Source organism: Gopherus evgoodei, chromosome 8, assembly GCF_007399415.2.
Source record: "Gopherus evgoodei ecotype Sinaloan lineage chromosome 8, rGopEvg1_v1.p, whole genome shotgun sequence".
NCBI classification, from domain to species: domain Eukaryota; kingdom Metazoa; phylum Chordata; order Testudines; family Testudinidae; genus Gopherus; species Gopherus evgoodei.
In genome coordinates, this window is record NC_044329.1 from 94835015 (window position 1) to 94859183 (window position 24169).

The window sequence follows — 24169 nt, forward strand, 5'->3', positions numbered from 1 at the left end:
TATCACTAAAGGGCAGAGGTATGGCTCTTTGGGTGCTGTCACTGTGTATTTTCGTACCATAACATGTTTGGACTTTTAAATTTAACATTAATTTTTATTATAATGGTTGTTTTTGGACAATTAACACTCCCGAGTTTTTCTCCTAAAATAATTTACATGACGTCTTAACCCTAGTTCCATCTTAATGCAGTAATTTTGTCTGGGAAGATATATAGGGCCTAATTTTTTGCATCCTAAATAGGGTGAACAGATGTCCTGATTTTATAGGAACAGTCCCATTTTGGGGGTATTTTTCTTATATAGACTTCTATTACTTCCCACCCCTTGTCCCAACTTTTCACACTTGCTGTCTGGTCACCTTAATCTTACAGATCCCTAAGCACTTTGTATACAAATTTTATAATGCGCACTACACATTCTCACATGCATCTATACACTGTTATTACATATATGCCAATCAACAACACTACTTATTCTTTCCCATCCTACATACCCTCACTCATCACTTGAAGTACAACTATCTCAGTGGTGGGATGTGGTAGCTGTTTAATTTCATGCAGCAGCACTGCACAACAGTTTAAACAGGAAGCAGAAAATACGGGGGAGGTAGGCGGTATAGACAGAGAGAATGTAACGATCCACACTGTAATTTCACCAGGGTCCTGGGACTGAAATCCTTGCTCTTACAAAAAATACTGTGTTCTTCTTCACTGAGCACATATGCTCAAAGCTGCTTGTTGCATCTCATCCAAAAGAGCACTGTCAGTAGCACAGGGTCAGTGTTGGTGCTTTGATTCAGTGCTGGCTTAGTTGGCGTTGGTATTACCTATTGTATCATCAATAACACCTTCCTGCAGTACCTGGGATTTCCTTAGAGATCTGCCTCCAAGTACCTTTGAAACCCAACCTCGCTGAGCTTGTGGGATCACAGCCGAAAGTAGATCAGCTGCAGTAGAAAGGATGATAATACAATAACTGAACTAAGCCAATAAGTACCACCATTACCTAATGGGAAAAATAAAGAAGAGAGGGCAGAGCTTCAACTAATTAGCACAAGTATTCATAGTCTTCAAAACTGGGGGATAGGGAGGGAAGAAAACTGTAGCATGTACCTGCTTCGCACCGTGCACAACACCCAACGGTCCGACGTAACGCTGGACCACGTTTGGGAGAAACAGGAATGGCAGTGTAGGAAACAAGGGGATGGATCCGGTGGTTGAACTGGTACACTGTCCCTGAGTGCACCTTCAAAAGCCTGGCTTAGGGCCCGACTGTGATTTGTGTTGGCCTTGGCTCTGGTCTGACCTATTGGAGTTGTTGTTACTGCATTGCCTTCTGTTATCTCCGCCTCGCCTGCGGTAAGGCTCATGAGTAGGCCGAGGCTGGTAGTGGTGCTGAGGTGAAGGCTGTGGCTTCAAGGGCTTCCTCTGAGTCGCCAGACTGTGCATACCCAGCGACGTCAGTATAGTCCTTGAGTCTTTGAGGCTATGTAGCTTTGCGTCCATCTGGTCCAAAAAAAGTCCAGATCCTTTAAAGGGGAGGTCTTGAAGTGAATTCTGGACCTCAGACAGCAGGCCTGACTCCTGAAGCCACACCGATCGCCGCATGACCACACCAGATGCGATTGCCCTGGCCACCGTGTCAGCCAAATCCAAGGACACCTGGAGAGAGGTCTTTGCTATGGCCTTGCCTTGGTCCACCAGGGCCGTGAACTCCTGTTGGGAGCTCTGCGGAAGGTTGTCCTTAAACTTCCCCACTGCTGGCCAGGAGTTGACATTATACCTGTTGAGGATGGCCTGTTGGTTAGTAATCCTCAACTGGAGGCCCCCTGATGAATACACCTTCCTGCCAAACAGGTCCAAGTGTTTCGCTTCCTTGGCCTTAGGGGCTGGGGCATGCTGCCCATGGCGCTCTTTCTTGTTCACCGCCAAGACTACCAGGGAACACGGGTTTGGGTGGTAGCACAAGAACTCATATCCCTTTGATGGGGCACTCCACACCTTTGGCTGTTGGCACTCTGGAGGCTGGGGTCTGCCATATAGTTTTAGTTTGACTGGATGGTCTTAATGAGAGGGAGCACTATTCTGGATGGACCTTCTGGGCTCAGAATGTCCACCATGGGGTCCTCCTGCTCAACCGTCTCCTTGGCGACCTTATGCAGCAGTTCTTGGTGGACTCTGTGGTCTATTGGTGGGGGCCTGAATATCCCTGTGCCTGCCACCGCTTCATCCGGGGATGATGAGGAGGTCAGCAGCTGCTCAGCCTCCTCCTGCTGGTCTCCCTGGTCCCCCTTCCCCAGGGGAGGTGCCTCTGGCTTGGGCTAGGGCAGATGACATTGGGGCAGCACTGGACTTGGTGCTGGTCTCTCTGGTCTCTTGGCCGACAAAGATGTAGGTGGTCTGGACACAGTAGCTTCCCGCATGGACGAACGCCAGTGTGAGGACCAGAACCACTACACCGAGTAGCTGGCCCTGGAGGGAGCTCCTTGCCATTGGTGGTAGGCCCAAGGGGTTCAGAAGGGCCAGCATCCCAGCGGCCCCCATTGGGGGTGCCAACCAGCCTGGTGTTCCATATTGTCCGGTGCGGTGTACCAGCCCGAGTCAGCACCTGACTCCAGCAATGCCGAACACAATGGCCACGGCGGTGCCATCGATCTGTGCCAGCAGGAGGTCAGCGAGCGGCTTCTTGTCTATCCGGAGCGGGACCAGTACCACTGCTCTTGGGACTGGGACCGGTGTCTTCTGGGAGCCTTCGGCGATGACCGGTTCGTCTCCTCCTGGTGCCAGCCTCTGAGGGGTGCCAGAGAGTGGCGTGACCCTTCCACCAATTCCACACATTGACTCACCTCCAGTACCGGGAATTCCCTCTGAGTCAGGGGTAATTGGGAGTCCATCGACTCGGAGCTTGACCGGGACCAACACCGGGAACAATACCAGGATGGTGCCCTTGAACGGTGCGCCATTGCCGGCTTTCCCCTCAACAGCACCCTGGGCACGGGTACCGAAGTCTTCTCCCTGGTCGGGAGGGGCCTCACCGCTGATAACCCGATGAGGTCCTTCTCCACCTCAGCGGTGTCAGGTGTGGAGGGCTGATCTATTACTCCCTTGGGCCTTTCGTCCTCACTAAGTTCACTTATAGCTGTACTCGGTGGGACTTGTGGCACCGGTACCAACAGTGATTGCACCGGTACAGCATCCATCACGCTCTTCCTGGTGTCCAGGGCCTTAGATGGCGCCAGTCTGCTTTGCGGGTAACATCTGTGCCCTTCTTTCGGTTTCATCTTGTGCCACACCGGGGAGGATGAGTGGTGCCAGGGCCTATTTTGGCGCTCCGAGGCCGATGGCTTGTGGTGCTTGACCGGCACCAGGTCTCTTGACAACTCCGGGGCACTCCACACCAAGGAAACGGCCAACATCAGGCGCTCTGGGCCCAGGGGCTGCAGCGCGGTCTCCATCAACAACTGTTTCAAACAAAAGTCTCTCTCTTTCTTTGTTCTTGGCTTGAACGCCTTGCAAATCTTACACCGCTCCATTTGGTGTGCTTCCCACAGGCAACATAGACAGGAGTCGTGTGAGTCACTAACTGGCATGGGCTTGCAGCACGCAGCGCAAGCTTTAAACCCATGGGCCTGCGGCATGCCCCGCAACCTGGGGCAGGTGCTGGAAGCCTCCAAGCACCTAATCTATTAAGTGTCCACAACAAAGAGATGCTAACGAACTGATAATAGTCATGTAACTCTAAAGCTAAGGGATTGCTTCTTGTATGAGAGTAAGAGGTTGTTCCAACACCGCCACAGATGGTAAGAAGGAACTGGAGGGGGTCGAGCCAACGGAGGTACATATGCATAGTGCAGTGGTGCCACTCAGGCGGGGGCCCCACCGGCCCGATGGGAGGGAAAAGTTTCCGACACTCGTGCATGCAGTGCGCGCACACCTAATGTGGAATGCACATGAACAAGCACTCCAAGAAGAACAGAAGGTATTACCCTCACTGATCCCTCTCCTCCACCTTCCTTATTCATATGATTTTATCTCATCCACAGACCAACACTTGCTTCCCTTTCTAACTGCCCCTTGATTGAGAAGCTTCATCCTTGAAAAAAGTGTCATATGCCATTAGAGGTGGGTGTTTCAACAGTAACACTTTATATTTACATAGTACCTTTCACCCTAGTGTGTCAAAATGCTTTAATGCAAAAACTGGCCAACCAAGCCACACAACATACCAAAGAAGGAGTATTAATACATTCATTTTCCCAATGAGTAAAAATCAGGCACAGAAAGGCTGTAATATCTTCAAAGATCTCAACAGCAGAGCTAGAAAGGAACGCAGGAGTCAACTCTGTCCTGCCCCCGCCTCACATTCTGACTACTAGACCTCTGTTCCTTCTACACATTCTATTCCTTGTTAATACATTCAAGCAGTTAAAAACAGCAGAGAACATATACAAAATAGATACATTTATAATATGCAATCTAGCTAATAAAATATGCAGAATAAAAGATTGACAGCAGTCCTGAGACAGAATTATTATAGCATTTGCTAGCAGTGAATGCTCCTGTAAAGGTTAGATTGGGAACAGTATCTAAATTTATTTTCAGTTGCTGTTCACTGAAACTGGTTTTGCACATTTTCCAAAAGGGATTTATTTTGAAAAGTTTAAGCTAAATCAGGTTCAGCCACTTTTGTGGCAGGAGGCAACCCATGTTTCAAATAAAATTTTGACATTCACATAGCCATAAACTTGTTGGTTTCTTTTTTTAGTCCTTTGTCAGAAAACAAATGTGAAAAAAACCAAGCAAACATTTCTGTATTCGTAAGATCATGTTTATAATCTGTATTTTCGCATATACCCCAGAATTTACCATTTGTTTCTTTCTGACAACTTAAAGCCACATCAGTTAGGATGTATTGCTAAATGTATCTCTGCAGTAAATTGATTTAAAAAAAAAAATTCCTGACTTCTGACGGCTTGATTTCTGAACCGTAACTTGATGTTAATTTTAGCTTCTGTACTGACTGACTTACAGATCTTGTAAATACCCTATATGAAAATGTACAACGGGGAAAATCATTTATTTTAGAAGAAGATATAAACTTCACAGAAGTGAAATTTGCAGACAACTGTTGATTGCCTCCACTGCTGGATATAAATAAGTCCTGATTTTTAGCAATATCCTACATTTTTACAGGCTGAAATATTAGCTTGTAGACTAATTGGGCAACACAGATGACAGATCAGACCTCTTCTGAAATCTGGCCTAAAATGATACAGGTGACATTGTTCAAAGAATTGTCTGTCAAAAATCCCCCCAGAAAAACTATATAGTTGATTGTAATTAGTCTCTGTACATACTTAAATAAGATCAGATTGTTGGCTGAAATTCAGTTTTAAGAGAAGTAACATTTACTCCGATCCCCTCTCTCCCCTTTTCATATATATAAAAAGCCTTCCTTCTGGATTCACTTTAATGAACAACTGATCGAAACTGCATCCCGAGGGAGAAAACAGAACTGTGACTCCCACTTTGATCTCTTCCCCATGGAGAAATTCACTCCCTGCCTAGCTTGCAAGATGTTCATTTGATTGACATTTGCTCTGATGTGCAAACTGCTTTGAACTTCAGACATTTAATTCCCATCAGGCTGCAGTCATTTTTATTCTCCTTCAATAGGATTTACAAGCAGGAGATCAGCAAATGCAGAAGATAAAATAAATTTGCAGGAGCTTTAAATCTTACATCAAAACAGTGTTGAAGTGAGCTCCAATTGGATTTCATTCGGCTTCAGTTCAGTGTAAATCAACTTCTGTGCAATTTCAGTTTAGAAAAAGTAAGGGAACGTTTATAAAAGTGACACATCTGTTGGAGTTTGCCTATTGTATTAAGGTCGATTTCTTTTCTCTCACTCTTTGTTTAATTTCCTGTAAACGTGGCTGTGGAGGATAAATGCAGCTATGTAATACATTCACTCAAAATTCAGCATTTTCTTTAAAATTCTCAAACTGGCATGTTTTATTGATAGCAAGACATACCTTTCTACTCATATATTTTATTTTATATATATATATATACACACATACACATACACATACACATACATACTGTAGGATTTAAATATTTAAATACTTTGGGAAAGAAACAGTGGTTTTGATTTTTTTTTTTTTCAAGTTAAGTGAAAATGGCCTCACGGGCAAATCTACGGATGGAGGCCCTAATTCAGCAAGGTACATAAGTGAGTGCCTAACTTTAAACATATGAGTAGTATCATTGACTTCAAGCAGTACCTGAAAGAGGAGGAGCATGCTTTCGGTCACAAAAAAAGAAGGTAAATTACCTGAGTCATGTGCTTGGGACAAATACTGCAACACAGCAGTGCATATATTGACACAAGCTGCTGTAGCAAACCCCCCTCTAGCCTGAAGCACAGGCACACTTCCTCCCACAAAGGAAAAGTTACATTCCAAGACAGCCAGTTCCTCAATGTCCATTAATTTGAAAGTCTGTTTTTCTACATATAACTCCAAGGTTCACACCACAAAAGCCTTCCAGATTCCCTGAACACCCACAGCCATCTTTGTTAGTCTGGTCAGCTCTAGCCAACACAGTTTACATTTCCTTTAGTAGGGTCCAATCCAGTTCTCTTTTGGAAATGAAGCACTTTAAAATACTAACTAGAGTAATATGTTTTAAAGGAACTGGTGGGATTCCCCTTATCTCCCACTTAACTGCTCATAAGAGGACGGATAAACAAAGCAAGAACTGTGATAAAAATTGAACAGCATTAGCAAATATTTAACCACCTGCTTAAAAAGGAGAAAAGCCCAGCCCACTTCTGAAGGAACTATCACATTCATAAAGTAAATGATCTTCAAAAACAAGTTTGTAGGTTTACTTATTTAAACAGCTACACTAATGGATGTACTGCAAAGTTGACATGTAATATGTCACCACTGATAAGTATCACTCCATTCTATCTTTTCACAAATTGAGACCGATAAAAGCATTCCATAAACTTATCAGCAGTGCGGACTAAAGCACAGAAAACAGACCTCAAGTATCCCCAAAAGTGTGTAAACAATGTCAGCTAAATATAAGGAAAAGTTGCGTACTCTTAACATGAAACAAATACCATCATAGAGTACTTTAAATAAAGATTTTTGAAGACTCCGAAAATAATCGTATATAAAAATTAGTATTGAAATTCATTTATCCCGGGCAGAGGGAGGGGTCTGCACATGTGTTCGAGTGCTTGCATATGCCACACACACATGCAAATAAGTTCCTTATTGCTCTCAGAAATAACCCACTGCGGCCACTTGCAGAATGTCATGGACACCGGATTGCCTGAGGAGGGGTTTTTAAAGTATGTAGGAGGGAGAGGGAAACCCCAGATAGGGTTGGAGATAATTTTGTCTCTATCTAGTAGGAAGTCAGTTCTCTGCCTCTTCTTTTCCTGAGTGAATGGTAGCTCTTATGAAGATTAAGAAACTGACAAGCCCCTGGAAATGGAGTCCTGTCTTCAGGACAAGGATGGAACAGGCAGAACTAGCTCCTTCATGTTACCCCCACACATACATTTGGGTAAAAGGTCGGGATCTCTTCCTTCTGAAACAACTCTTACTGCAGTTATCCATGGCTTTGTGACCCCCCAGACTGCACTACTGCAGTGTGCTCTATGGCCCCAAGGTACCTATCTCTACACTGCAAAAACAGACCTGCAGCCGTGAGTCTCAGAGAACCAGCTCAAGTAAACTGGCTTGCACAACAGTGCTGAAAAGAGCAGTACAGACATTTGCGCTCGGGTTTCCAGACCACGCCCCAACCCTGGGTTTCAGAGCCTAGGCTCCAGGCTGGGCCCTTATGTCTACAGTGCTATTTATAGCACCATCGCGCAGGGGTTCTCAAACTTTTGTACTGGTGACTCCTTTCACACAGCAAGCCTTTAAGTGTGACCTCCCAGTATAAATTAAAAATACTTTTTTATATTTCACACTGTTATAAATGCTGGAGGCAAAGCAGGGTTTGGGGTGCAGGCTAGCACTCACAACCCTCCCATATAATAACCTCATGACCTCCTGAGGGGTCCAGATCCCCGGTTTGAGAACCCCTGCCATAGCGTGTATCTGAGTCAGCAGATCCAGGCTCTAAGACCGATTGCCATGTTTCTGGGCTTTTTTTGCAGTGTAGACATACCCTAAGTGTCAGTGGGACTACTCACAGACGTAAATACTTTGTTGAAATGGTGCCTATAAAGAAGCTACCTTTGAAGACCACTCAGAAGAATCAGCTAGTGCAGAACATGGCTGCCACTGTCTTTGGACCCAATCATGTAAGAAGCCATACGTCTCCCTGGAGACCTGAAATATAGCTAGGCAATAAATCTTTAGTCCTTGAAATCAATGGAAGCTAAAGCCCAGGGAGGAGGGCGGGCATCAGATCCTGAACTCCAACCTGATTTGCAGCTTCAAAGTGCTGGCTACACAGCTATTTTAGAGCCCTTGTGCGAGTCCTGTTAGCCCAAGTCTGTCAATCTGGGCTGGGTGGCTTGTTCTCAGTCAGTCCAAAATGCTGCATAGACCATCAATGTAAATGGTTTGTGCTAATCAAAACTCTCCTCCCTAAGCATCTGTGCAAGCTGAGGCTGAAGTAGCATCCATCCATGGCCTTCTGGGCAGCCCCTGCAGTGCTGGGCTACTGGATCCATGTAACTGTCAGTTAACTAGCCATAACCTCTCATCCTCAGGCCTATTGTGAAACTGTGCTTCATGGTGTAAAGCGGATGCAGAGACAACCCTGTATTACCTCTCCCACTGTGGTGTTTAGATGTGCTTGTAATTATTAGAACTGGGAGCACTGGCTGTTGGGAGTCTGAAAGGACAGGAAACAGGAAGGACGGGGGAGGAGTTGAGGAGGCTGAGTGAGAGTTACATATGGTGCAGCAGCAGCTTGGTACAGAGGTTTCCACTGTAAAAATAAAGTACTGTTGAAGTTGTTAGTACCTTGCTTGGTTGATATAACACCCGTGTGCCATAAAGTGGGCTGCTTCTGCTGCATCTTGGCCCCTTACTTAAGCCAGAAGATTTGGTCCTAAGAAAATCAACCTTGCATGAGCTGACCACGCAAACCCTGCTACTGCACACTACAAGTTCTATAGTGTGCTTTGATCTATCCCACTTTGAAACAGGAGTAGATCAAAGTGCACTATAGTACTTCAAGTGCATGGGAACAGGATTCACATGGACAAGAAGCCACAGACAAATGTAATGAAAGTCTACCACAGGCTAGTATGAAGTCAACTTACCCTCCAACTTGGAGTACTAACTGTCCTTGTAGACAAGCCCATAACGAGACCTCATTTAGAATATGCACTCAGTTCTAATTGCCTTTTTCAATACAGAAATACAGTGGAAGGCAACCAAAATTATTCCAGGTTCAGGATTTTAAATTCAACATATGCCGAAATGACTATAAAATACACAGCTCTGATATCCAGGACAGCATGTCACACCTGGAACAAAGTTAACCAAAATTTAACTAATATTTAAAGGATGTCAATTGAAAAAAATTCTGCCTGAGAATTTTGTACTCGGTATAATAAACAACACTCTGGGCCCCAATGTCCACGTTCATTTTGTGTGAGTGCATCTCTGTGCTGGTATGGAGCCTACTGACTTTAGTGGGGCTCTGCGTGGCTGTCGGGGTGAATCTGTATGCAAAGAACTGCGGGATCAGAACTTAAGTCAAGGCCTCCCCCCCCAAATCCTCTCTATTTTTACAGCTCATTTATTTTGTGCATTTGACAGCACTTTATGTTAACTTATTTCCACTATTTTGTTGATGTTAGAGCCCCTTTCATATACAGTACTAATGGGATGACCCTAGTCTAATGCACTGCTCTGGGAGAAACTCACATGTAAGTTTTTTCCTAGGGCCTACAAGAAGGGATTTACTAGTAGCTGCAGTTATATTAAAGCAAGATTGCCAAATCAGCACACAGATAAATGGGCAACTTGCATCCTTAGAGTTTCCAAACTACTTAATTTGTGTTTCCTTGGGAGAGGAGTGTTTTAAGCATTATAAATGGGTGATGTAGTCTTACGCAATAGGGTTTTATTAAGTCAAGGAGCAACATAATTCAATTAAACAGTATTTTTATAAAAAAAAATCCCAACCCAATTCAATCATAAACTATGTCTGGAGCCTGCCTGACATCTGTTTTTCATGGATTCTTCAGGCTCCTTTAATGTGGAAACCCACACTTAATTTTTCCCAGGAGGTGTTATGAGATTAAAAGATCCATACTATTTTCCCCTCTCCGCCTTCTCTACCACACAGCAGGCTAGCTGTCCTTCTGGCTGAGAAGGGCTGGGCAGAGATTTATCTGCCTCTTATAACATTCTTCTGGTTGGTTGGAGAAGTGATATGTGCTCTCTCTTCCAAGGGCTCAGTGTGCTGGCACGGCAGTGTTCCCAGACTTTTAAACCCTTGGAACGGGGAACAAGCTCAAATCCGTAATTCTGATCTCCTGACTGCTGACATACTTTGTTACTATTGGACTGCCTTGGCCAATACCATGTTTTTGCACCTTCTGCTTCTGTACTAAGCTGAGACGGCTTGCAAACCACCTGTCTGACATTAGCCCCTTTCTGCTTTGCAAAAAGCCCAGAGACAAATGTAATGGAAGGTGGGAAAGGCTGGCCAAACACATGCTCTCTCTCACCAGTGGAATGCTCCTTCAAAAAGGACCTCAGTCTCGACTCCTATCAGCAGTAGAAAGAAGACCTTATGAGTTCATTTGTGCAGGGAGTGATAATTTGACTACCAGTTTTTCCTCCCTAGCAATACAGAGTTATAACCACTGATCCATACAAGGAGGAACATTTTAGGATGTTGGAAAATCGCTAGGAAAGAAGGGGATTTCTGGTTTTTTAGAGATCATCCAAGGGGGCTTGCTAATGAGGTACTTACTGTCCGCCACTTCCAGCAGCCCCCATTGGCTCCAGAGCAGTGATCCGCGGCCAGTGGGAGCCGCAATCAGCTGGACCTGCGGATGGGGCAGGTAAACACACTGGCCCGGCCTGCCAGGGGCTTTGCCTACACAAACGGCGATCCCTGTTTGAGAAACCCTGTACTACAGGGAATTCTTCTTGGGATTGACTTTTAAGCTTCTCTGAAAGAGCAGTCCTCTTGCAGGCAAAGCTGGCTCTTTCTTCCACACTGCCCTTCTTTGGGCTTCTTTGAGAGAAGATAAAGTAAAGTAGATTTGTACCTGTCTGCAGTCTAGGCAGGATATTACTTTGTCTTTAAGAAACAGACTGAATCTCCCCAAGAATTCAGGTGCAAGAGGTACACTAGGCTTTGGAGTTAACAAAGGGCCCAGACCCAGGACATGCAAAACCTCGTGTCTGAAGCTACCAGACTGTTGGAGGCAGAGACCCTTTTCAGAGAATGTAGGCCTGATCTATCTGAGCCTTGAGAAGACACCCATGGAAGTCCTACTGCAAATTTCTGTGGGGCTCGAAGTACTTTATGAATCACTCCACTGCAGAAAAATTCATCTGCATGTGATACACTTGCATAAAGCTTTCATCCCCCCCAGCGTTACATATTGCTATTTTGTTCTGTATTTAAACCTTGCTGAAGTCCAGCTGTGAATGCAGCTGAAGCAGAGAAACACAAAGCCTGGTGAAGAAAGGTGCAATGCTCTGTGACTCTGATTCAGGAGTCCATCTCTATTCAGCAAAGCACTTAACTGTGTATTTAACTTTATGTGATTAAATCCCACTAACATCAGCACATGCTTTAATACTTTGCTAAATAGGGATAGATTTAAGCATATGCTAAAATTCTTTGCTGAATTAGAGAATATGGAGAAGTTGGTGCCAAAACTGCTCAACAGCCACTTATTGCTCTGGGTATGGCTACATTTGGAATTTCAAAGCGCTGCCGCGGCAGCGCTTTGAAGTGTGAGTGCAGTCAGAGCGGCAGCGCTGGAAGAGAGCTCTCCCAGCGCTGCATGTAAACCACATCCCTTATGGGTGTAACGTGCAGCGCTGGGAGCCGCGCTCCCAGCGCTGCTGCCCTGATTACACTGACGCTTTACAGCACTGTATCTTGCAGCGCTCAGGGGGGTGTTTTTTCACACCCCAGTTGCAGTGCTGTAAAGTGTGAGTGTAGCCAAGCCCTGGTGAAAGGACTTGAAGTGGAGTGTGAGAGAGATTGAGCGAGAAAGAGAGAATTCTGAAATAAAAACCATTCCCCTGCACACACTCCCCTCTGGGGAGAGGATGAGTGAACGAACAAACATGACAGGATGTCAGTCACAGTGCTTAGTGCACTACTGGAAAGGACTCAGATACTACAGTGACAAGTGTGGTATAAGAACCTATACAGAATAGAATAGTACAGATTGGGGGCTCCAAGTCCAAGAAATAGTGTTATGTGTTCCCCATTCTGACACGACAGCAGCAGTCACCCAACAAATTATCATTTGTATCCTGTCATACTATGATTCTGGTACATTAACGCCAGCTGTGTATTAGCAGGGTTGCTGCTGCTGCTAAATGTAAACAGCCCTCAGCTGCACTTGGAACACAGTGGGTGGCAGGGTCAGATGACAAATATATTTTCAAACTTACATTGCAAGTACAATAAAATACAAATTACAAATACAAAACTACTACTTGTCAGTGTCTTGGAAAGCAATCTGAAGTAGTTTTCCAATGAATCCTATATCTATGCAATTCTAGAAATCTTAAACATTACACAGAGATATGGTTTAACAAGCCTGTATAAAACCAACTGTTCATATCAAACTTCTTCACACAGTTATAAATATTGTTCATTTGGACTCTGCACGATATGAGCTTTATCTCCAGTTCCACATAATGGCAATAAACTACACATTGTTTTCATTGTCATCTCTCACTACTTTAATTAAAGTAGAGACTAAAATGTCAAGCTTATTTTATGTTGAATTTCGAATTTTATTGGTTCTATTTTCTTTTTATTGGTTTATTTTTACTACCCAGTTGCTGTACTCTTGTGTTTTCATTCATCTTAAGCAATATAGCAATGTATACATTTTACTTCTAAACCAATGCTCAGATTGCTAAGCTATATACCAACAATAAACTGTTACACTTTAATCATCTTTGTCAAAATAAAATCCTCCTCTTTCACACACAAACACAAAAAAACCACTATTCCATTAATCAGTTTTTCCATACTACCCTGCTACCAATACTTCATTCCAATTTTCCATAAGATGCTGGCAAAATTCCATAGTACTGAAATTACAAAAGGCTGGAAGAGAAATATATGGAAAATCGACTATAAAAATAAATGCTAACAATTTGGCTTCTGATTATATACAGAACTGAAATGGCTACGCTTTCTATGGGTGTCTGGTAATAATTTGATTGAATAATTTGATTTCTTTGGAATTCTCTTACACTAGTCAAGATGCTTGGATTATGCTCCCACTTTTACCACCAGGTAGAGACAAAGAGTGAAGTGTTAAATGGTGTCATATCCTTTGTTTAAGAGGGTCTTATGGCTTGATGTCCTAAAATAAATTATAACTAAATTATAACTACAGTGCAGGAGCATTCATAGTATGGGGTGATGTGTTTAGACCAGTGGTGGGCAACCTGTGGTAATCTGATTGTGGGCCACGAGACATATTGCTGACATTGACCGTCCGCAGGCATGGTCCCCCACAGCTCTCAGTGGCCGCGGTTCACCGTTCCCGGCCAATGAGAGCCGTGGGAAACGATGGCTAGCATGTCCCTTTGGCCCACAAGTTTCCTCTCCTTTTATGGGCTTATAGCTCGATAGCACAGTACATAATGGAGGTAGCGGTCTTCCTGACTCTTCAAATAGACAGTCTGAAACAAATGTCTCTGACAGCTGTGAACTTTTTCACCTCCCTGTTCATCACACTGGAGTGTTAACTCTAAGACCCAATAATGCCACCTTAAATGTCAAGGTTAACTATTCCTTTGATGATCACTTTAGCAGATTAGGTGAGAAAGGGGACTGACGCCCACAAAGTGGAATTGGGAGTTGCTGCGTGGGGAGGGGAGAGGAAGGAAGGAAGGAAGGGCAGAAATCAATGTTCACAAAAGTAAAGATACTACTTTTGAATGATGTGAATGATGCTGAATGTGACAGTAAGGCAGTTAATAAATACCAACACTCCTTTTCTTTGTATAACCTTTCATTGACACCCGTGGGATATCTGCTGTGGATTTAGAGTAGTTACATAGTTCTGCATAATAATCCTGGCCCCAGGATCATAATTTCACATTCAGTTTGGCCTTCTCCATAGAATTAGTTGGATGACCCTGTCAAACAAGAGCAGTCAACCAACTGTGAACCACTTAACTGATTCAGTATTATTCCGCCCACTAATCAGTATCAGAGAGAATATCTTTAATAGAACACTCTCACCTGCTTTTTCTATGTTTCATTAGCAATGGCTCCTATTTATTTATTTTTTTAAATCACTTGCTGTGAGGAATTCGTAATTTGGATCTATAAACATGTTACACTGTCAATAGATTTGAGGTTCCAAGTTGCTTCTAGGCTAACTCATTTTGTTAGGACAAAACTGAAGTAAATTTAGAGCCTATGAAAAATGCCACGATAGACACGCTCTATTAATTAACAAAGACTATGCAACATGGGCAATGGGCTTACAAGTTTCACCCACACTACCTCCATCTCATCCACCACTGCAAATTGCAGTGCTCTTGAATGGCAGGCCCATTTCTAAGAGATGAGAGGGTAGCTCAGTTTCCATTCTATTCTAATCCTTGGCTTCTTTGCTGAGGCTGCCAAAATATCGTTAATTAGCATTAGTCGCATTAGTATTTTGATGTGGGCATCTGTCCACTTGGAACTGGATTGAGACCACCAAACTTGCTTCACACAGACCACTGAAGAGTGATGTAAAAGCTTATTTGTAACCATCTGGGGCCTAACCATGTTGAGATGCATCCGACGAAGTGGGTATTCACCCACGAAAGCTCATGCTCCAATACATCTGTTAGTCTATAAGGTGCCACAGGACTCTTTGCTGCTTTTACAGATCCAGACTAACACGGCTACCCCTCTGATACATGTATCAGAGGGTAGCCGTGTTAGTCTGGATCTGTAAAAGCAGCAAAGAATCCTGTGGCACCTTATAGACTAACAGACGTTTTGGAGCATGAGCTTTCGTGGGTGAATACCCACTTCCTCAGATGCATGTCAACATGGTTAGGCCCCAGACATGCATCTGAGGAAGTGGGTATTCACCCACGAAAGCTCATGCTCCAAAACGTCTGTTAGTCTATAAGGTGCCACAGGATTCTTTGCTGCTCCTCTGATACATGTTGAGATTGGGGCCCATATTCCAGTTCAAATAAATACAAAGAAAACTGGTTACATTTTCCAGCACACCTGAAACCATGCCATAGCCCTGGATTATAGCTGTGCTCCGACATCTGAATATAACGAATAATTACAGTTTATTAATATATTTCCATTCCTAAGTAAACATATGTTATTGTGATACCTCTACAAAGTTGGACACGTAATGAATGTAGTTTGCAGAAATTGCCTTTAATACATATTAACCCAACCCATTTTTCTCTTCCAGGAAGGCTGTTTAATCCAGTCTGGGTTTCAAAATCTAAGATCTCTGACTTGAGCTTTCTCTAGTGCACTTTATAACAAGCCAGAAATGACTTCCTTCGTCATTTACACCCAGTAAAATAAGAGAAGCTGGGACTTTAAAATAAATCAGCCAATGATTTCATTACAGAGAGAAAATGGTTACACAGAAAACCAGAGCTGCAATATTATCTTCAGTATAGCTACACTGAAGAGTATTGTGCTTCCCTTTGAAATAAATTAAGTAGTCTCTCAAAGAGTAAGAGACTACTTAATGTAATTAAGACCAACACAATCTGGCCTAACAATATTGGTAAAAGCAGGATCAGGACTACTGTTTTGTCGTTTTCCAGCGGCCACAAGAGTGGCAGACAACACCGACTTTATTGCAAGCACTTTACTCCTGTACTACAGTCTTTCCTTTTCCATAACTTAATTGAAAGCATAAGCAATATTGGCACTAAATACTTACTCCATCATAGACGGTGGAATAGTACAGCAGTCCTGGATTGCAGTCAGGGGTGACGTCAGGTGAGCAGTATATGACGCTTCCACTACTTGCTTATTGCGATTCACTACATCCAAGTAACGGTTAAACTTCTCTCGAATTTTTTTTGCCAGCTGAAAACAAAAATACTTAAAATTAAATCAAAGACTCTTTGTACTATCTTCCGTCATGCTAATGAATCAGTGTTAAAGGAAAAACAAACTGCACACAGTAAAGCTACCAATTCCAGGCTTTATGCAATATATCACTTAGTTTTCACTGTGCAGGTTGAAATAGTCATCATGTGAGTCATAAAATGGCCATACTAACCAATGATACAAAATGCTAAAATATATTTACTGTCCTGCAACAGATATCCAAGAATTTCACCCTTTTCAGCCATGCTAATTTAGCTCTAGCTGAACCAGACGTCATGAAAAATCACCAATTTTGCACTATGAAAAATATACTTTCAAAATGCATTAAAAATAATGATGTGTTGTAGCTGTGTTGGTAGCAGAATATTAGAGAGACAAGGTGGATCGGGTAATATCTTTTATTGGACCAACTTCTTTATTGGACCCAGACCAGAAGGAGAGCTCTGTGTAAGCTCAACAGCGTGTCTTTCTCACCAACAGAAGTTGGTCCAATAAAAGATATTCCCTCATTCACCTCGTCTCTCTTAAAAGTAATACGTCAGAGTACCTTCATTTAACCATTTTAAATGAAAACTGGTACATAGCTCTCAGCCTTTGAAAGTTACCCAAATTTCATTCTCATATTTTACTCCTCACATCTTCTAGCATAGGACCTGATCTAACTCTCTTTCAAGTCAGTGAGTGTCTTTCCACGGCTGTCAGTCAAGAGTTGGATCAGATCCTTTGTGCACTGCTTAAGGATACTGCTGCTGCATTCACCATCTAACACAAGTAGTGCAAATAATTTTTTCTGAGAAGGCCAAAAGAAAATATGATGGAGATTAAATTAAACAGAACAATATTATTAAACATAAGTACTTAAGGCTTGGCCCCATAATCCATTTCTAGGGTCCTAAATAAACAGCCTGAGCACCCCAAGATGTACTTATTTCAATGACAGATGTGGGTACTTAGTGTCTTAAAAAATAGGGACTCTTGCTGAATTTAGGAGCTTGACTTTAGGCACTATTTGGTAATTTTGGCTATTCTCTTTACATCTCTCTAATTTAAGAAACTGTATATCTCTGAAATGTAATAAACATCACATAGGAACCTCCCTGGGATATTTGCTTTTAGCTTGTCAGCCCAGGGGAGCTTGGATCAGCGTTCATGTTGCACTCCCTGTCAGTACCTGGCCTGGGCCAAGGAAGCTCATGAGCCACCCAGCAGACCAAATTCAGTGATGAATCCTGGCCATATGCCACCTGAGGCATGTTTCACTTATGCTAAGCAGAAGATTCAAAACCCACTGAAGTCAGTGGAAATGGATAAGGTCCCAAGAGCATGATCTTGTCTGGCACACATGGAAATATCCTCTACAGGCTACAGCTTGCATTCTGAATGAAAGGCAATAATCTTTTAACAGTATACTGCCAGTAGTGAATATTCAAAAATGTTTCACTTCACATTTTAATTAACTGTATCTTCAGAGCTGAAGAAAGTTCTTTAATTACTATACGTACATCATTTTGCTCCCTTCCAACTCCAACACTTCAGCTAAAGAAATGACCAGATAACACTAGTAAATTTGTACATTGAGAAATGCAATTGGTCAGTTCAGATCTCCAGGACTGACAAATGTCTTTCCTAACTATTACTAACGGAACAATGCATCATGATTTACTTTCTTATATAAATAATAAGGCCCACACTGATAACAGCAATGAATTTGCCTCCATTGTTCTATCAAATGTACAGCTCAATTACAGGTCTCCAAGGAATATAGTTTTTTAACAGACTACTGCTCAAATGAAATTAGTTGTAGAATTATATCTAATTGGTTTTGTAGAATGATTTTACAGCTCTTTCAATTGTCAGATACTACGTAGCTGAGTAGGTTCTCTCTTGTTCTGTTTTCAGGCCAACTTTCTTTTGATTAACCGTATTCATCAGCATATTAAATGTAACCCTGGAATATCTAGCCCTCCTAAAAAGTATACAAGCCAAAATTTCTAAAATATCATGTTTCAATAATGTCTTCAGAACATTTTTCTCTCAGTTTGGGCAACTGAATGGCTGTGCATCAAGCTTTCATTAATTATTAAAAATTATGGGTAGCAGAGAGATTTGTGCCGGCAGATAAAAATGGACGATGCAACTAACTGTAACAAAAAAATTGACACAAACCACATGTAGAAAAAAGTACATAAAACACTTATATAAATTAAAAATGTTAGTTTTTTGTTAACTGAATAGTGTACGTAGTGAGTTTTTTTCACAGAATTTGCTTTTTTACGTTAGCAGTTCAACTGGTAATAAAACCCACGTCCCTATGAGCAACTATCCCTGTGTACATTCATCGAAGTCTACAAGCCTGATAAATCTTTTTGAAGAATTGTCTGTACCACCAAACATAGGGATTCCACTGAGAAGCTGATGTAACTTATATAACACTTTTCCATCACATGATCTCAAAATGATTCACACACACATTTTTCCAAGCTACCCAACACCTCTTGTAGTTGACACGTATTGTCACTCGCCCTTTATGGATGAGGCACAAAAAGGAATTGCCTAAGATCACAGAAAGCTGCAATTTGCAAACAATCTTCTGACACAGTAGTGCATTGTGTGGTGTGAGACAGAAAATTCAGAGAGTCCTAGAGCCCAAGTGGCTGAAGGAAGAAGAACACATTACATGAGCCCAGACCCACCACTACTATTCAGGCTTACAATCTTCCATGTACAAAACAGAACAGATTGAAAGAACTATGTCATGACCAAACCTGCTGTAAAGAACTAAAGAACGTACAGCATTTATCATCACCTGTGCCCATTTGATTCCCACACAAAAAAAGTGCATTGAGGGCTAACCAACTGTGAAAAAAAGGTAGGGATTATGAGATTATTGGCCCAGTGGACAGGGGGCAGAAGAGGAACAAGTAAATGTGATATATCTGGATTTTAGTAAGGCTTTTGACACAGTCCCACATGATACTCTCATAAGCAAACTAAGGAAATGTGTTCTAGATGAAATTATTGTAAGGTGAGGTCATAACTAGTTGAAAGACTGTACTCAAAGAGCAGTTATTAATGGTTTTCTGTCAAACTGGGAGAACATATCTAGTGGGATTCTGCATGGGTCAGTCCTGGTTCTGGTACTATTCACTATTTTCATTAACGACTTGGATAACGGAGTAGAGAGTATGCTTATAAAATTTGTGGATGACGCTAAACTGGGATGGATTGCAAGCACTTTGGAGGTTAGGATTAGATAACCATTTTGTGTTATGATGCTACCTATGTGTAATGCATTTCAAATGTCACCATTTGACAAATCAGAGAATTGGTCATAATTCAACAAGATGAAATTCAATAAAGAAAAGTAAAAAGTACTTCATTTAAGAAGAAAAAAATCAAATGCACAACTGCAAAATGGAGAATAGGAGGCTAGATGGCAGTACTGCTGAAAAGGATCTGAGGGTTATAGTGGATCATAACTGAATGAGTCAACAATTTGATGAAGCTATGTAAAAGGCTAACTCTCCTTCAGAGATGTATTAACAGGAGTGTAAGACACAGGACGTAATTGTCCTGCTCTACACACCACTGGTGAGACTTCAGTTGGAGTACTTTGTCCAGTTCCGGGCACCACACTTTAGGAAAGATGTGGATAAATTTGAGAGAATCCAAACACAATAAAAGGTTTAGAAAACCTGACCTATAAAGAAAGGTTACAAAAAACTGGCCATGTTAATTCTTCTGAAAAGACGACTGAGTCTTCAAATATGGTAAGGGCTGTTTTAAAGAGGATAGATTTATGTGGTAGCTGTGTTAGTCTGTATTAGAAAAAAAAAACAAAAAACAACAACAACAACAAAAACCAAACCACAAGAAGTCCTTGTGGCACCTTAGAGGCTAACAAATTTATTTGGGCATAAGCTTTTGTGAAGTGGGTTCTAGCCCACAAAAACTTATGCCCAAATAAATGCGTCTCTAAGGTGCCACAAGGACTCCTAGTTTTTTATAAAGAGGATAGTGTTCTCCATGTCCACTAAAGGCAGGACAAGTAGCAATGGGACTTAATCTGTAGCAAGGGAGATTTAGGTTACATATGAAGAAAAGCTTCCTAATTACAAGGGCAGTTAAGCTCTGGAATAGGCTTCCAAAGGACCTTGTGGAATTGCCATCACTGGAGGTTCTTAAGAATGGTTTTGACAAACACCTGTTAGGGCTGGTCTAGGTTTACTTGGTCCTGCCTCAGTGCTGGAGACTAGACTTGATGACTTCTCAAGACCCTGCAAGCTTGATATTTCGAAGATACTATGAAAACAAATTTTGAAACCTCGAACTTTGCTGTGAAATAGAATAGTCTTCCTCCTTTCAGCTATTGTCACAGTTCTCTTCAACTCAACTTAAAAATATTATTTTTCTTTTTGCTGTTCAACTTTTATCTAGTACTTATGTTTCGACATTTTCCTCTTTTCCTTCTGGAAGTGATACCGAATAACGATGACCCGGTATTTTTTAGTTAACGGTCAGGTTAAACAATAACACCATTTTGTGTTATGATGCTACCTATGTGTAATGCATTTCAAATGTCACCATCTCTCCTGACAATGTTTCATCACAACATTAGTGAATTTCACTTTAATTTTTCCAGAGACATTTTTCTCATTGTGTATTCCCTTAGAGCCTTTTTAAAGCTCCTTTTACTTCTAAGCGCTACATCTCTGAAGTCTTCTTTTTGGGGGGAGCCCTAGGAGGGTGTTCAGAGAAAGGAAAGTTACTGAATTCACTTTATTTATGGCTGTATCTTAAAGTTAAATAAATTTTAATGTCAAAGACTGTATTCAAAATGTGTATCAAAGAATTTGACAAGCATGGATGATATAACTGACTTACGCCAGGGGATTAACATCCAGGAAAGTTTCACTTGTATGTTGAAGAATGTATTTAATATCTTATTTTTGAATTCCCTATGAGTCATAATATTTTCTACATCATGATTTTATAGATATCTTGGGGATTTATGAAGTCTTGTATTCTAGACCATCTCAAATGATATTTACTCTTCTGTATCCCTTTTATTCTTAAAAGGCCCATTGCTGTCCTCCATACTCAGAGCAGACCACTGAGTTCTGCTTGAGTTAAGCACATCAGGCTCACAAACATCCCAAGCTATTTGTAAATTGTTATCAGTATAATTAAGAGAAATGAGAACTATTTTTACCAATATATGAAGAGCCAGCAATTCTCCTTTCAGTACTTTTAGCAAAGCATCCCATCACACATACTAGGAAACCTTGAAAGCTTTTTCTAGCAGCTCAATTGTCGTCTACTCCAAAAATTTTAAAAGGGAGCCCTAGTACCTTGAAAGTCACTCTGAAAACAATTATTATAATCACATCAATATTTATATAGTTCATTTTATCAATGTACCTTAAAAATGTTAAGTCTCAACACTACTGGAAGTATATCCTCATTTTACAGACGTGGAAGCAGCTGAGAAGATAATGCGCAAGTCAAAATGTCACTTAGCTAAAACACTGATCTCCAAATTCCTTTAGACAACACCTGGAGATGCATTTCTTAGTGAAGTCTGCAAGTGAACTTCATTCATGACTGCTGTATCTTTCGGAGTTACATTATACAATCTCTTAAGTAAAAGGGCAGACATCTTCACACCTATTATTGGCTACCTTTTAATTGGCTCTCTCTCAGCATTAAGTAAAAATTGTCACTTACACCATTAATATGAAGTGTTGGCATGCTAATCACTCCATTCACCCTACAAGGATCACAGAATACTTGTTTGGTAATTGTGTAAGGAAAGCCCTGTCATCTAATACCCTCAGTGATTTTTTTTTTTAACGTATCCTTTTCTTCTCTCTTTCCTTAAAATATTTTAAAGGGCTATGTCCACTGCAAGAGAAAAAAAAATCAGCCTGCCTTCCCAATATGCTACTTAACCTTTGTTAGAATCCAATTTATGTGCTAACGTACAAGATCGATTACAACAAATTCACAGCTTTTTCCATTGTCACTCACATCAAGACTGGCTCTGGTAGTGAAGCGCCCAAGGCAACGCTGGATCATATCTGACTGATAAGGGACCTTTAACATAAGGTCCCTTTTATTATTAAGAATCTTAAAGTGAAACATTGGTGTGCTTTTCCTGTTAATGTTTTGGATATTCAGCTGAGGAACATTAGAACTGACTGATATTTTTTTAAGGTCAAGACTACATGGACATGGAGTGCTGATATGTGAAACTGAGGGGAAGTGGATGGCAGCATTATTCTTCGCCTGCTTGGGTTTGGACTGTGTGAGATGAACTTTTTAGGCAGTATCTGACCTGCATCAGTGACAAATGCATCAACCTGATCCATAGATTTTTAGGACCAGAAGGACCACTATGATAATCTAGTCTGACCTCCCAGTTGTTCTGAGATTAACTGTAGATTGTTCTTCAGTTTCCTGGTTTGTAGATCCAAGAACCTATGTATTTCACTATGATCTTCAGATACTTTCTCTCACGGACTGCAAAAGGGTTAAATTCACACAGGAATTCATCCCTCCTTCCTACCAAAAAATTGATTGGGCTCCACTCTGGACTAGGTGGTGAGCTACCATGGTTTGCATTATATGACATGCGAAGTCTTCCCTCTGATGCAACAAGAAACAGAACAATTAGTGGAAATCAGAGAGAGCTAACACCCTAAACTGGGACTTGGCAGATCTGGGTTCAACTCTTGGCTCCACCCCTGGCTTTGACACTATCTGATCACATGCAAGGGATCAAGAAGGGATTTTTCTCCCTAAGTGTATTCTATTTATTTAACCTCCTTCTGAAGCATCAGGGATGGCCACAGATGGAGCTGGGACATTGGATGGGATGCGTCAGGGCGCTGAAGTGGCACCATGCATTCTCCCTCTCTCTCTCAGGTGCCTTCTGGCTGATTCCTGCACACATGCTCAGAGCCTGACCAATCGCTATATGTGGGGTTGTGAAGAAATTTTCTCCCAGGTTAGATTGGCAGTGACTTTAGGTTTTTTTTTCTTCCTGTGTAGGATGTAGGTGCAGGTCACTTGCCAGGATTATCTGGGTCTCTCTCACGTAATCATTTCCTTGCCATTGTGGGGACCTCAGGCAATGAGGAACCTCAGTCCCTCCTATTGCCCACCGAAGCTGTGGAATCTCCATTACTGGAGATTTTTACAGGAGGTCACACTAGATGATCTGGTGGTCTCTTCTGGCCTTTGGCTCGGATTCCTGCATAACACAGGCAATAGAACCTCACCCAGAAATTTTTTCACCAAACCTACAACTTCCAGCTGAGCTACAGCACACCTTTTAGACAGATATCCAGTCTTGATTGAAATACTTCAAGTGATGAAGAACCCTTTATTTGTTGGATCATTAGTGTGAGGGCAAAGCAGCTCTTTGATATTTATTGAAGGCTATTAATATATTTTGTAACATGTTTGCATCAGGTATTTCCCTTAAAGAAGGAGACTGCTGTGTAGGACTGCTCTCTATAAAAAGGTGCTTGTCCTAGCACTGGATGGAGAAGGGAAAAACATAGGTATAGACCCCCTGGCGTCCTTTCATAGCTTAGATGGCTACAATATAACATTTACCTGTCAAAGGAAAAAGTTAATGAAGTTACGGAGTATCCAAGAATTTTGAAAGGGGAGTCCTAACTGAATTAGCCGGCCAAAGGAAGGAGCCCAGAGAGGCTGGCCCGGGAGCAGCTTTAGAGAAGGAGTTACAGTATATATTTCGGCAGGCTAGCTGCAAACCTCCTGGGTATCTAAAGGTTTATAAAACCCAAATAGCTGCAGAGAAAAATGAGTAAATGGAAGATTAGTAGGGATGA

General features: G+C 41.9%; 1 protein-coding gene across 2 annotated transcripts in view; it reads right to left on the reverse strand.

Moving 5' to 3' along the window:
- CACHD1 (cache domain containing 1) overlaps positions 1 to 24169 on the reverse strand; it is a 210530-nt gene that overhangs the window by 99380 nt on the left and 86981 nt on the right. For both annotated transcript variants that reach the window (XM_030572407.1, XM_030572408.1), the window contains exon 3: positions 16135 to 16283. In XM_030572407.1, coding sequence (XP_030428267.1) covers positions 16135 to 16283 — 149 coding nt within the window. The remainder of the gene's footprint in view (positions 1 to 16134; positions 16284 to 24169) is intronic.